The 15282-nt window shown below is 41.7% G+C and overlaps 1 protein-coding gene across 1 annotated transcript; it reads left to right on the top strand.

Annotated features, from left to right (window-relative positions):
• Nucleotides 1–1457: 1457 nt before the first annotated feature.
• Nucleotides 1458–12295, top strand: INIP (INTS3 and NABP interacting protein). Its single transcript, XM_010144472.1, has 4 exons — nt 1458–1482; nt 7932–8034; nt 10483–10573; nt 12031–12295. The coding sequence occupies exons 1-4, from the start codon at nt 1458–1460 to the stop codon at nt 12124–12126; spliced, it is 315 nt and encodes a 104-aa protein (XP_010142774.1). The 3' UTR covers nt 12127–12295.
• The last annotated feature ends 2987 nt before the right edge of the window (nt 12296–15282 follow it).

The following is a 15282-nucleotide window of genomic DNA, read 5'->3' as shown; positions in this document are numbered from 1 at the left end:
GGTCGGCGGGGTCAGCCGGGCCTGGCCTCCCCGGGCGCTTTCCCCCGTCCCGGGCCGTGGTTCAGGTCAGACCGTGCCTCTTGGGGAAGCACGTTCTGCCCGGTGTCACCGCTCTGAATTGATACTGCCGTGGAACCAGTTCCTCGTCGCAGTAGCGTGGCTGCTTAGGGGCCTGCAGTGCCGGGAAGCAACTGTTTTCCTGGTCTTCTGTTGAAATCTGATTGAGGCTTCTGATTCACGTTTCCAGCAGGGTTCGGTGTTCCCATCCTTCCCCTCCACCCAGCTGAGCTGGAGCTCTTCACCACTGCACCTTCACAGCTTGGCCCCTTAATGGAAGCAGAAGTTGATGGTGGCCCGAGGTGACGTATGTATGACTGAGGAGCGAGCGTCCCTTTCTGTTTTGCTGCAGCTGCGAGGATGGTCACCTTCAGCCGGCCTTGTGGACAGGGTTCAAATAGTCTTTCCTCATATAAACAATTTCCTGGAGTTAGAGCCTATACTGAGGTCTTTCAGGGCTTTAGCATTTAAGAATTATAATGCTGTAACGTAATTCTTAAGTGTGAGAAAGAGTGAAAGCCTTGCTGAAGAGACTCAGGTCAGACTCCACAATGAAGCCCTTAGTTTTATTACATTCTTGCAAGACTGGGTGTCTAGCTTAGTAGGCACAATTTGTTAGAAAAATACATCGTGTTTTATACCCTATTCCCGGCCGAAAGGTCCCTCCCTTGTTTCCCCATTGGCTGGGTACTCCAAGATGTACAGACTTACCCGTCACGCCTATTACATGTTACAGGTAACATTAGATCATGCAACTTCATGCATCGCATGTCTCATTATCGTGGACTTATGCCTCCCCTAGGAGGAGAAAGTCATATTCAACAGCCTATTAAGCAAGCGCAGTGCTGCTTCCCAAGGCCCATCCATCCTCGTCAATCCCAGTTTGACAGATTCAGTGTTTTATGGCCTGTTTTCTGGTTTCTTCTCTCTTTGAATTGCCCTCTGGTTTCTTTCTCATCTCGCAAGACTGCCTCCCATTTACTTTATCAGTTTCTTTTAGATACAAGAACAACATCCCTTTGTTTCCTTCTCACATTAAGTGTAGCCTAACACGTCAGGGAGAAGTTCTGCTAGGAAAAAGCATATACGACTCTGGAATGGCTTGAGAGGTTATTCCTAAGTTAGTAGGATCTGAAACAGAGTTGATCACGACTCTTGATATTTCAAGCTAAAAGTTTCAATGGTAACAATATAAATACTGTTCATATTTTAAGCAATGTGTGTGCCGTATTTGGCTTATGCTTTGTAACTGTTGTCGCTTTTACAAAATCCGTAACAGAATGAAATCCCAACTCTTTTAAGGGAATGTGTTTATCTTATATTGTGCCTGTTTTGCAGATATTTGTGGCATTAAACGATTTGAACTGTAGCTGAATCAAACAAGGACTGAAAATTGAAGGATGGCTGCAAATCCTGCAGGACAAGGTAGGTTTTAGCCTGTGTATTGCAAGGGTGCAAAATGTTACCAGAACCATAAGCTTAATTCATAGCAAGAGGAAAAAAGGGAAGAGAGGCAGGAGGTTGGAGCTTGAAAGTAGCAGAATGTGAGTGAGCTTTCTGGGAGAAGACACACACATTAAGTGTTGAAAAAGACCACTGGTGGTTGGGGGCCTCTGAATTGCTGTGCATTCCTTCCTGCTCCAGTTGTGAAGTACCTACCTATCACGCCTGAGGTGCTGTGGTTATTTCCCGAGTCATATCTGGGACACTTACAATGCTTAGTGTTGAACATGCCTTGCAGCTCGTGTGCTGGGCATCAAGGAACAGCCGTAAGTCTAATAGGAGCAGCAAGACCCAGACAGTAACAGCTGTCGGAGACAGATAGCAAGTGGCCAGGCCTGGGAGGAAAAGCCGCATGAAATCATAGTGCTGATGAAATGCTTCTTTGCATGGTGACTCAGCCGAACTGCATCGTTAAATTCGTTGGAGACGGTCCCTCTCTCTGGGCGAGGCATGTGCTCTGGAGAGAACTTCCGGAGGGTCTGCGGGGCGGTCACTGAGTGAACCGAAGGAAGGTCTTACACCGCCCTCTGGAGGTGCTTTCCGGAAACCTCAGCGTAACTCTGAGGCTTCTCTCTTCTGCGGAAGAGCTGAGGGGAAGGGGGCTTCTCAGGTGTGTCTCTTCACTGGTTATGAAAAATGATTTCAGAATTCAGTTTCTCCTCAGCAATCAGAGACTTCTTCATATGCATTTGTGTGTGAGTGTCCTTATCCGATAAAGCAGTCCTGTCCCATAAAGTTAGGTATAATTAAGGATGAAGTGCTGATACTTTGAAGGGGTACCAGACCTCTTGTGTGATTTCTCCTTCATCCCAAAGCCATCTGCTTTCAAAACAAATGCAGAAGATTTGTGTTGGTCCAAAAGGCAGGTTTTTATTGCTGCTTGACAAAAAGAAGGTAGTTCTTTGGAATGCTCATTGAACTTTTGTGAAGAGTTGAGAGAGGAGTACTGCAGATTGCAGGTAGTCATCTGTTTGCAGATTTTAACTAAGAAGTTTTTCGAATGTAATGTTAAATCTTGCTTTATTCTGTGAATACCAGGTTGGTATCATTGTGAGGAATAGAAGGTTGTTAGAGAGAGTTAAAAGCTACTTTGTCTTAAATATGTGAATTTACTGAGAAGTACGATAGAATTTTAGAGCCAAAATGCCTTTGCTTCCTACCAAATTCCAGAGGCTTATAATTTAATAGAGCCTTGGAATCTGCTCTTCTACTTTAAGGTACCCTTTAAACACTCACTAAAGGAACTGTTTAATTATCATATGAAAACTATTTGCATTAAGTGTGCAAGAAGTGCCATCAAGTTTAATCACTAAAATAAGCCTGTAAGTAATACACCTAGAAAAATTAGGAAGGAACAGACATATATGGGGAACAGTTCAAGCCTGTATATCTGTCTCTTGGCCAGATGCAGTCTAGCAGTGAAAATGGTCTAGAGAAATACTGCAGTTTCAGTGTGCTGCGTGGCACACATGGTATCATTCAAGCAATTCATTCTCGCATTTCCCTCTACTTGGGCAAAAATAATAGGGACTTACTGAAACACTCACTGGAAGGGTTATGGATGGCAGCAGTTACTCAGGCAGGACTGTAAGGAAGAATTAAACATAAGCCTTTTGCACAGGTAGACTGCGTTTGTAATTTTTTTTTGTAGTGAGTTGTTTCTTTCTCTTTAATCAGTACTGGGTATTTTCCTAGAAGTTGATAGCTGACTTGAACTACAAAGGTTAAGATTTTGTGGACTGGGCCTTCTTTAATTCAATGGCCTTTTAGGAAGGCACGCTTGATTAGAATGTCGGTGATGAGGAGCTGCATATGAGTGCAGCAAAACCAAACAGAATTAAATTAAAGCCTTCAGGCTGTTAGTACCACATGGAACTGATTACACTGATTATATGAGACAGATTACAGTGTTTAGAAGAAGTGGAGAAGTTTTTAGCATGCTGTGCATTGTCTGCAAGGTGAGTTCATACACCAGAGTGGTGCCTTTTGTTAGGGAGCTGGGGGGGAAAAAATCAGCTTCTGAAATACAGAAATTGCTTTCAGATGCTTGGTAGTACACTGCTTCAGCAGCAGTACCTCATGGTTCTGAGGAAACATGTATTAATAAGCCTGCTCTTATAATGCTTTTGCTTGTGCACAGCTAGGCCAGACCATACCCTGTGTGTTACTAAAGACTCCATGTGTGAGTTCTTCTAGAGGAAGCCCTCTGAGATGAGGGAAATGTGACCGCTCAGGAAGAAACTCTCCCTTAGGCCCCTGAAGGTGGGAGAAATACAGGTCCTTCTTCAGACAGGCCTGAACTTTTCAGAAAAGGTGAGTTCTGGTCTATTGGAAGAGTCAAGTACTTGAAATACATACAGAATTCTAAGCTTCACATTGTAGCAGCTCCGTGAGGTCTGTTTCTGTCCTGGCGGTTGTTTATCCTTTTGGCCTAGAGGTATGTGAGTGCATTCATGTTAGAGTCTGAGCAGCTAGATTTAGCATTCTGTTCACAAAGACTCTGTTAAAAAGGAAGATTGTGCTGTTCTGTGTTGAATTAGATCATTGTCTACAAACCTTGCTGCTCTGCATCCGAGTCTGATCCTTGTGCAAGCACAGTACTGGAGGGCTGTATCATATCTCTTTCCTGAAGAGCTTTGCAACTGTAAAGCGGTCAGTGACTTACATTCAGCTATGCATGTAGCCGTTTTCTGGAGAGACAAACAAAATATTAATATATCTTTTAGTGATTCAGTTTAATTTACTGAATCACAGGCCTTTTGTTTCATTGTTGTACAACATATATGAAAGTGTATCTGAATGTAAATTGTTATTGAAAAGTATTGATGTGCAGCAGACTATTAGATAATGTTTTGTCATGCTGTAGTCAAAAGCAAGAGGAAATCAAAATACTATTACTGCATCTGTTTCCCCAAGTGTTGTGTGTTTAATAAGGTCTTTAGATTCTGCTTGTTAAGAGGTTGCTGCCTCACTTCTTGAAGGCTACTGTTTCTGAATGCATGCACATCAGTGAGGAGATTGCTGTGAAATGCTTTCTGATTTGAGCAGGCAGAACAGCATGCAGTGACAGACATCTAGCTTTGAAAACGTTTTTCCAAGCAGAAATGTATCTTGAACACAAAGTGGCTGAGAGCTCTTTTATGCTGTTAGACATCTATAGACAAATGATAAATAATGCATATGAGAAAAAAACCTTGCACATACCCTGAATTTGAAGCAACGAACAGATCAGGGAAAAGATAAGAGATGAAAAGCAAAAGCTTTAAAGTGGATAAAGGTAATAATGGTTTTTGCCATGCAGAGTTAGCTAGTAGAACTAACTGACATATCAGTGAGGTAGGGTGGCAGGATGAGGTTAAAGAGCGAAGCTTGCTCAGAGTTCTTAAAGCTACCAGTATCACTCAGTGAGGCTTCAACATTCCCTAATTTTCTGCCTTTCACATGCAGCACATTGGTGCAAGTAAACTTTCAGCTGCTGTGCAGAGCGCGTGTTAAAATGCCTGATGTCTGAAATAGAGGTGTCAGAAAGAAGACGTTTAAATTTTAAGCGTCCTGCATCTCCTACCGTGGAGAGTAATCTGTGGATCCAGGTGCTCAGTTTGACATCTGACACTGCCTTTAATCTGTTTAGCTGCCTTGAATGGGTCATTTTGTGTCAGAACTCCTGTGTTTGCAAAGCAGAGAAGAATATTAATGAACTTCAATATTCATCAACTGTTCAAACTCAAAATAGTAGTGCAATTCCAGCCCAGTTAAGGGAAGCCTAACTTAAATCCTTATTAAGAAGTTGCTGTGTTTGAAAATCATAGGATTGTTTTGGTTGGAAGAGGCCTTCAAGATCAAGTTGAACTGCTAACCCGGCATTACCAGGTCACCCTAAGCCATGTCCCTCAGCACCACATCTATATATCTTCTAAACATTTCCAGGGAGTCACTATCTACACTGCCTATCTACAGTCCTTTCACAGATAGAAGTCTGGTCTCTACTAAGGATGGCTTTTTTTTTTTTGCATGTCTGTATTTTGTAGCACTAGAAAGCAAAACAGACAAATCTACAGATGAAAAATTACTTTCTCTGTAATTGAAGTAGGAAAATTCTGTAGCTGTTTAAGGTTGGTCTTCATGGAAGTGCTTTGGGGTCCTGGGCGGGGGAGAATCTAAATGATAGTCTCGTTTGTGAGACAGACACGAGGATTTATTCTGTAAGGATGCCAGGTTTCCACTCCAAAATGGATTTCCTTGTGGAGGTCCTGCCCCCTCCATTGTTGACTTTTAAATGAGCAAGTTTTACTTTGCCCTTTAGAAAAGCTTAAAGTACCTGTAGGAATTTTCGTGTTGCTCAGATGAGCATTGCAATCTCGGACCTTGCCTTCAAGTCCTTCAGCTTAAAGCCCACCAAGCTGGCCAGCCCCCTGCCAAGGATTCCCTTGCCTCTTTTAGACAGGTGGATCCCATCCTTCCCTAGCAGGCTAGAGTCCCATTGTCATGAAAGCCAAAGCCCTTATGTCAGCACCAGCCTTGAAGCCAGAAGTTAATTTGCATTGTATGCCTATTTCTGGCTGCTCCCTTTATTCTAACTCGTAAGACAGAAGAAGTGACAACTTGGGCACCAATCCTTTTTGCTTGCACCTGTGTAGTCTTCCCGGATTCCGCCCAGGGTCTGGCTTGTGTGGTCATTCATGTCCACATGAAAGAGTAACAGTGGATAGCAGTTTGTGCTTTTGACAAGTTGTGGCACCCTCTTGGCAACATCGCGGACCTCAGCTCTCAGAAGCCAGCAAACCTCTCATGACTCGCTGTCAGCCTGGCAGATGGGTGTCTCAGTGCCCCTCAACAGAGAGTCACTCGCTGCAATGACTTGTCAATTTTTTTTTTGCGGCATCCACTGTGGGCTGCTGGTACAGTTTGTCCTTGCAGACCCTGTTCATGAGTGTCTACAGTTGTTAAAGCTTCATATTTGATTTTGATTGTAAAGCTGGAGGGTGGGGACTGAAGCAGAGACCTGCTTTTGTGGGTCACCGGCGTCCAAGGTGCCTCATTCTCTGTGGTGTCTGCCACAGGAGCATGGCTCTGAAACCACTTCCCTATCTCAGACTCGGCCCCTCTAATACGGTGCAGCCTTTAAACTGTTTCCTACAACTCAGACACCTGATGCAACAGATCACTGACATGTGCAAATCTTACGCAGGTACTTAACTGTTCTCCAGGTGAAGGGTCTAGGCACCCACTGTAACCTACCACCTGTACTGAAGACTCCTTCTTTACTAGTTCCATCTGGGTGGAAACATCCCAATTCTCAGAGGCTTTCTCTGTAGGAACACTGGTTTTAGCTCTGAGGTGAGCTCCCACCATTTTGGCAGAGACCTAGAGAGCGCCTCTTGGGACTGTGGATCTACAGGCAGGGTGCAGGGTCCTCCAATGCAAGCTGCCGCACCTTGTGCACTGCGCTTGCCAGAGCCTTTAAGTCTCCCATGGTTGCTCCTGGCAATGCCCGCGCCCTGTCAGCGTTGATGGCTCAACATACAAGAGTCTGGTGTGCAGCAGTTTTGCCACAGTTTCATTTAGAAGGCAACTTTGAAAATTTACAAATGGCAGCTATTTTAGGCATCTTCTAAATTCCCTCAGTCACTCTACTGGCTGACCTGTTGCCTGTTATACACGGTCCCTTTGGGAGAGTGATGTACAAAGCAAGTAAAGGCAGTTTTCTTATATTGTGTCCAGACAGTTTAATTCTGCTTCTGGATTCCAGCATCGTGGTCATTACTTCATTATGGTCATACTCAGAATCAGGTTAGTGTGTATGTGTAAGGACATCAGTACGTTAAAACTAAAAGCTTTCTGCGTAAAAGGTATTTTTTTTTGTATAAGCACATGTGCAGGCTTAGTGGTCATCTCATTCTCACCTGTTGCATATGTAATAACTTGTGTTACAGTTTGAGGTCACTGGCATGAGAAATTAGGCCCATGGGTATATTAGTCTGTAATTATCATGGAGGTGTACGTTCAGTGACTGCATTTTAAATCTAGAACTTGGTAAGTTTACTTTTTTTTTGAAAGACAAGTATTTGATTGTGTACCTTGATTATAACTATAGAGCTGTCTTGGGAACGGGCAGGATCTAACTTGAGATAGAAACCTGCATTATAAAATGTATTAATATGGATGATAGCTTAAGGAAGCTATTTCATGTTCTAAAATGAGAAAAGGAAAAATGAAACTTAATTATTAATAGCCTTTCAAATGGGTGCAAAGCTTTGAAGATTAGTTTATTCAACATAATGTCATATTGTACAGAGACTTCTAATTCCACAAGGTTAGAGTTGGGCCACAGAAATAAGTAAATCTCTCTATTTTTCTGTCATTCCCACCAGGTTTCCAGAATAAAAATAGGGTTGCAATCCTGGCAGAACTAGACAAGGAGAAGAGAAAGTTACTTATGCAAAACCAGTCTTCCACAAATCACCCTGGAGCCAGGTACTTTATGTTCTTAGACCTGTTTGAATATCACTGATTACATCAAAGGTTTAAAAAAAAAAAGTGAGGAATAAACTTATGTAAACACTTATCAGAAGTGTTTTCTGACCATCCTCAATAACCAGAGAGACCTTGCACTTTACAGACATATTAGTATTTAGAATTGTTTACAGACCCTGAATTTTGGCTTACATAATTTCCATTTGAGAAGGGAAGAAGCACATAAGCGTACTCAACTTAAAGTCTACCATAAAGAAGAATCAGGGAGCAGGCACTGAGAACGCCTTCAATTACTAAGCTAAAATGCCTGAAGGAATGAAAGTAACAGACCATTAGGTTCAGGGTACTTTGGATTTAGAGAACAGGTACGCCAGGGGACAAAGCTGGTTTATGTTACTGCAGATCTTGTAAAAGATGCTGTGTTGTAAGGATGATTCTACACTGTAAAGTGTAATAATGTAATCTGAGTTTAGAAGCTGTCACTGGGATTTCTCCAATTTAAGACAAAAAAGATTGTATCTTTTTCATAAATCAGTAACTAGAAAATCACAGGGTGGTTTACGTGAATAGATGAGACAGTTGAACTTTCAGGTTAGCGTGAATTGAGTGCAGTGCCGTGTGCTGGACACAGTGTGTTACGTGCAATATCTGTGCAAGAGTCTGAATACAACCTGAGTGCTGCCCGTGTCTTTTTCCGAGGAGATTCTAGGTCACCTTTAATTCCTTCATACTGTAAAAAAGCATGCAGAATATTTGAAATTGCCTGAGTTAGATCTCTGAGTGACTCTATATACAGTTATTATTCAAGCAAAATTATTGATTAGAGAAGAAAATAGAAATATCATGCTGTTACGTACAACCCCTGATGTCTAGCAACAGTGTTTCCATACTCCTTGCAAGTCTGGCAGAGTTTCCATGATGTTTGTATGGTTTCTCTCTTCTTTAAGGAAAAATGATGCTCTGTGCTAGTGAGCAGAATTAGGATTTACTAATTTTGAAGGTGGGGTTGGGGGGGAACCTACAAAGCAGCAGTCAGACTCTGCTTTGGCATGGTGGGCTGCTGTGTTATGTTTGAGAAACTGACAGTTCGATGGCAGGTATGTTGTGTCAAAGGTTTTGGACCACAGATTTGTCAGAAATGAGACCTCAGACTTGACATAAAAGAGGTAAAGCACAACAGTGGTGTGGCCAGTGTGAGGCTGAATAAGTTAATTGATTTCTGGCCCTGGCGTATGGAAATCTTCTACCTAAGAACAGAAAGACCTCTCTTGAAAAGTGTTAGCTTATGATGAAGCCTTAAGATTATCTGCAGAAGTCATATTGAAAAGTTAGAGGGTACAGAATCAAATGTAAAATAAATACCCTAAAAATAACTGAAAATGTTACGTCTTAAACTGAGTAGTACTTTTTTTCGGCAGTGAAGCTTATCTTAATGTTTGTCATGAAATCTGCTCAGAGGATTGTCACTTGGCTTTCATTATGCTTTTCGGCTTAGATTTGGCTAAAGGTCTTTTCATGAGCATGGCTGCTTTTGAAAAACTGACTTACTAAGTTGACATTGAAGCTGCTGGAAAAGGTCAGTTATGAGTTTGCTTGGATCCCTTGTTGTCCTTCATACTTTTGTGTCTATGACTGATGAGAACTTGGCTTTCAGCAGCAGTCTCCAGAGCCAGTTTAGGAGGTAATTGTGAATTGCCTTGTGATACAGCTTTAATGGCAGTCCTCACTGATTTCTACCTGGAGGATGGCTGACTGTGTTCCATATAGAGAGTTGAGGGAAAAATAGTCTACTTTTTATTTCTTCTTTTTTTGTTAACAAGGTGGACAAGTCTTAAGCTACAGAAGCCAAGAAAATCTATTTAGGAGTTTTAATTTGAAACCTAACGTTGCTGCTCTGAGGTAGATAAGCAAAATCAGTTTTAGGTACTCTAAGCTATCATCAGAGGATCATTATTTCAATTACATCAAAAGGAATCTGCTTTACCATGGGTGCTGCACACCTGCTGAAGAACTGGTCTTATACTAAAGCCTGCAGAGCTCTCCTTAGTGCTTCTGTTTATCGCAGTTGTTTAGAACAGTCTCTGAGAGACTGAGTAATGCTGAAAACACAAACCTGTTGTTTTAAAAATTGCTGACATTGTCTAAGGTTGCACCCTGGTGGTTCCAGTGATTTCAGTGGGACTCCACCCATGAATGAAATGTACTACAGGCTTCAGGACCACGAGTCTTCTGGGTTTAGTTTGGCATCAGTTGTTTATGCTAGGTCAAACAATACAGTTACAGTCACTCAGTTTTCCTTTTTTCTCTTATGTTAACACATAGTAATTCCAAACAGCAGTTAAGCATTGTCAAGCCATGAGTCAAACAAATTGTGAACTGTGAAAGTCACAGAATCTATAGCTAGAATGGCAAGGATGTATGTGTATCATACCATCTTGTTCTTTGCAGCATTGCCCTTGCAAGATCACCACTAAACAAGGATTTCCGTGATCATGCTGAGCAACAGCACATCGCAGCACAGCAGAAGGCTGCACTGCAGGTAAGCTGATACAGTCTAGCACAGTTTGTTTTAGATGTGTATCCCTTCAGAGAGCAGTCCTGCAGCTAGAGAGGATGAAAAGACCCATTTAGAAGGCAGGTTTCATACATTCCTGTATTTGTCACAAATGAAGCTGCTTCTTTTGTTGTTATGAAAGCTTAAATCTGACAGCTCATTCTCTCTCGATATGGTTCTAAGAATGTAGCCTATCATTATGGCTGTTTTGTGCATCTCAGTCAAAAGTCTGTTTAATCATACTTTTGAGTGTCTCGTGGAGTGTAGGGAGAACTAGCTACACAGCTTTCCTTGGTTGAATCCAAGTAGGTGCCAAGCAAATATCCTGCAGTTGCAAGTCACAGGGGTGAAGATTGGAAAATGTCTTTGTACGTTTACAAGCTTCTATTTGCTGCTGTTTTACTTATGTCAGGTGAAGCTGATTGTGGTGTTGAAATTAAGCAGAAAAGCCCGTGCAGGGCCACCTGCCTTCCTGGCTCTCTAGACAATATGATTTGACAGAGTTTTTGAACTGGGAAGGGTTGCATTGGATTTTGCAAAGCTTGTCCAAAACCGTAAGCAGCAGCTGTGTGTCCCGTCCCACCACCACCCCAGCCCCATCATGTGCACAAGCATATATACACCACATGAGCGGAAGTCTGGTGTCCCATGTTGTACAGGAGTGTGTCTGGTCACATGTCATTTGTACGTGCAGCCTCAGGTTGTGTGGCACTACTGATGCATACTTCTGGCAGCAGTCACAAACCAAGGCCTGTAAGTTGGTTATAGAACGAAGTTGAAGCATGCAGTCTAGGCAGAGAAGAGCAATCAAGTTCAGTCACCACTCTTCCACCACCACAGTATGTGCTGAAAGGGGAGCAGCAGGGAATCATTGAATGATTTGGGTTGGAAGGAACCTTTAACAGTCATCTAGTCCAACTCCCCTGCTGTGAGCTGGGACGTCTTCAAACAGATCAGGATCCCCAGAGCCCCATGCAACCTGACCTTGAATGTTTCCAGGCATGGGGCATCTACCACGTCTCTGGGCAACTTGTGCCAGTGTTTCACCAGCCTAGCTTTAAAAAGTTTCTTGCTTATATCTAGTCTGAATCTCCCGTGTTTTAGTTCAAAACCGTCATCGCCCCTTGTTCTGTTGCAGCAGGCCCTGCTAAAAAGGCTGTCCCCATCTCTCATATAAGCCCCCTTTAAGTATTGAAAGGCTGCAATGAGGTCTCCCCAGAGCCTTCTCCAGCCTGAACAACCCCAGCACTCAGAATGGCTAACTTAATTCCCTTGATGGGCTCTGTTCAGATGTGGCTGATCTAAAATGCTGGTTTTGAATTTGACTATCAGAGTTAAGGAGCAGACTGAGAGAAACAAATAATGCTGCAGAAGCTGTAAAGTCTTAAATTATAACAGTGCTGTAGGGAGTTATGCTTTAACAAATGTTTTTCTCTTTCCAGCATGCACATGCACATTCCTCAGGATACTTCATAACTCAAGACTCTGCATTTGGAAATCTTATTCTTCCTGTCTTACCTCGACTTGAGGCAGAATGAGGAATGGAATGTTGTTTCTCAGAACTGCAAGGTCTGATTTTTGTCCATAGAAGGAACTGTCTGACCTTTTAATTTCTTTACTTATCCTAAAACCTTTTTTCTTTCTGGATTTCTGTGGTTGCTTTTCGGGAGTGTGGGCTCTAATAATGAAAAAGCGGTGTTCCTGAACAATGATTTTTATCTTCTGTCAGGTTAAAGTCAGATGTAAGACTTCCTTGGTTTGTGAAGTGCTTAGTGCTTGCTCTTCCTTGTTTCTGAGCTTCCTTTAAATAAACGTCCAAAAAGGAGTCATCAAGAGGTGCACGCTCTGTCAGTGTTTGTGTTTCTTTTTATTGTGTATAGGTACTATATTTTAATGGAAGACAAAAGTTACTTTTGTCCCTCAAAATAGACATGAATTTATCAAACGCATCGGTTTCTTTTTTGTTTCTTTTTTCTTATGCAGGAACATTGCTAGTGTACTGTTTACTGTTGTACTATCTGGTCTCCCAGATCTTTGTTTTTGAAGCCAAGCCATGATGATCTGGCCTCAAGCCCTTTGATACAGTGTGCCGCCTTCTTTTGTTTTGTGAATTATGAAAGTCAGTTAGAGCGGTGGAAAAAGCAGTTGCTTCAGACAGCCTTTAACAGACAAAATAAGTCTTAAGTTTTGTGGACATTTCAGATGGACAGTGGTGTATGCGAGAACAATTCAGTTTAAAAGGTCATATATTTCCAGTCATACCTTTTTCAATACTTGCTGTGTTTTATTTCTGTTTGCTTTTTTTATTGCTGTTTTTTTATCTGGAATTTTACCAATTCCAGCTCCATGTTGAAAGAAAATCTGTTGGTCTTAAGGTAAATTATTTTGGAATTGTGATCATGTTACCAGGATAAATTAACTTAGAGTGAAAAGTAGTCCTTACATAGATGTTCTTGTATCCCCACAGCTTTACTAATACAGTCATACTAGGATATTGATTGCTTTACCTATGGAGTCAAGTTTCATTAAAAAGAAGAATAGAACTTAAGTGAGAACCAGAAATCAGAAAGCGTCTGTTAAATTGGTGCCCATTTGAAGCAGCTCCATGCTTTGCAGAAACTTAGACGTAGTCAAGAGTTTCCAGCGTTACAGTCTACAAATTTCCTTCGTGTCCTTTAGGGTATCCTGTTTCCACCTGCAAGGGACTCCTGAACTCAGTAAACCCTACTGAACTATAAGCGCTATAAAAGTTGCATTCCTCACGAGTACAGAGCAAAGGCCAAGAGGTCAGTGTGGGTATGAGGAAAATGCCACTACTTTCATATACCTCAGCAGAGTACAGACCCTTGCAGAAGCTGTAGCATACTTAAACATTTTCAGGAAGGAGAACCTTGTGGAGTAGGCCTGATAGAGCTTAAAATTGTACAACTGTAGCATGAACTGTTCATATCATGTGCTTTTTTGAGGGGTCTGATGTGGTGAATCATGGGAGTGATGATGGTTTTTGTGGGCAACGGAGAAAGGAGTACTGTCATTTCTGTTTTCAGTGGTTGGCTCTGTGTAGCTTTTTAATTACCAAGAATAACTTCACCGTGAAGCTGTCCTGACTACTCATTATTCTGCAGTGTGAGCTGAGTATTTTAGATCCTTTGAAGAAAAAGATCTGCAAATATCTGTGCGTAGAAGAGGCAGCTATGAATCAGTCCAAGTTTGGAAACACAAAGGCAAAGAAATGTAAACCAGATATAGCAGGAAGCTTGGATTTTATAATTGTAGTTGAATTTAGAAAGTAGGCTGCGCATTTTAACATTAAAGGAGCTTTTTTTTTGCCTTGGGGAAAGTGGCAGAAGAAGGCCTCCTTTCTCTAGAAACAGACCCTCTGTGCTAAAGAACAACTATAGAATCTCTCAGTGTTGCTGAACAGACTGCATATGATCCAGGTAATGAAACAGTAAAGGTCCTTCTCTTCTGGAAAGCTATAGTTGCTCCACTGAAGGAGTTAAACTTGCTGGCTATATTGTTTTCATCTCAGGTATGGAAAGATTTGCTTTTGGAAATCCATGGCCTGGGCTCAAAGATAGAGGTATTTGAAAGAGGGGGAAAATTCATACAGCTGTTGTAGTATTTTTAAGTTAATAATGTCTCAAATTATTCTGTGTAGTCATGAGGGACTTTGTGATACATGTAGATATAATTAGCCATCCAAGATACCCATGTTTTATGTGGAGGCTTCCATCTTAGAAACGACAGACTTCAGCAATTAAGTGTCAGATGCATCAGTTTGTCTTTCCGCTCTTTCTTTTCTGCTGTTAATCGGTATTAAAGCCATTAATCTGTCCCTGTACAGTAATTTCAGCAAAGTCTTTTGTCGTGTTGGAATTGCATGTCCAAATTCAAATTGTTGTTAGTTAAAATATACCCAAACTAAGATGTGTCTGGGATGTCTTGCTTCTGGCAGTAACCGTTACCTTAATCACATAAAAGCTGAAGGCTTATAAACTAGCGCTGACCTATGAACCTAAAAGTGTCTTAACACACATGGTCACTCGAGTCATTTTATTTCGTTTGCTATAGTAGTAATCAGCCTTTCCAGTCTACACAGGTGGCTGGTGTAGAGTTCATATCAGAGCTGAATGGTGGGACTAACACCCGCTGAGGTCACACTAAGTGATGGCAGAGTCATAATCTGGCAAGAACAAATGAGGTAATGAAATTAAAAAAAAAAAAATGTTGAACTGAAGCACTGAAAGAACTGAACCACAGCTTTTTTTCTTCTGTGTGCTTTTTTCTTTGACTAGACAAGTTTTCTGTCCACACCCTTACTTTCCAAAGTCAGTCATCACCTCCTCACCATTATAGGCTCTGGAAAATTCTATTTTAACCCAAGAAGCCTGACCCGTGGAGCCACATGTACTTTCCTACCACTGCAGGGGTTTAATCTCAATTTTTCCTTAGTATTTTAACTCCACTGATGTCTTACAACATCAGGTACTATTAATTTTATTAACACTTTACATCAGAACACAGAATACCCCATGAAACTCATTACTGGAAATAAATTATACCCCTAATGTCACTTGCCAGGAACTTCCTAGTTGCATTGATGTGTTCAGTCAGTTAAAATAGCTAAGTGCTACTTACACCTTCATGTGCAGTCAGCACAGGACAAGCCAGCTGTTATTTGGAAGTCCTGG

This window comes from Buceros rhinoceros, unplaced genomic scaffold (assembly GCF_000710305.1).
Source record: "Buceros rhinoceros silvestris isolate BGI_N320 unplaced genomic scaffold, ASM71030v1 scaffold8291, whole genome shotgun sequence".
In the NCBI taxonomy this organism is placed as follows: Eukaryota; Metazoa; Chordata; class Aves; order Bucerotiformes; family Bucerotidae; genus Buceros; species Buceros rhinoceros.
The sequence above is the reverse complement of the archived record's forward strand: the minus strand, read 5'-3'. Positions and strand labels throughout refer to the sequence as shown.

Excerpts from the sequence above, each read along its gene's own strand:
- INIP (XM_010144472.1), top strand. The coding sequence starts at position 1,458 with ATGGCTGCAAATCCTGCAGGACAAG. Across the intron at positions 1,483-7,931 it reads TGCAAATCCTGCAGGACAAG|GTTTCCAGAATAAAAATAGG; the intron begins GTAGGTTTTAGC and ends CATTCCCACCAG. Across the intron at positions 8,035-10,482 it reads ACAAATCACCCTGGAGCCAG|CATTGCCCTTGCAAGATCAC; the intron begins GTACTTTATGTT and ends TGTTCTTTGCAG.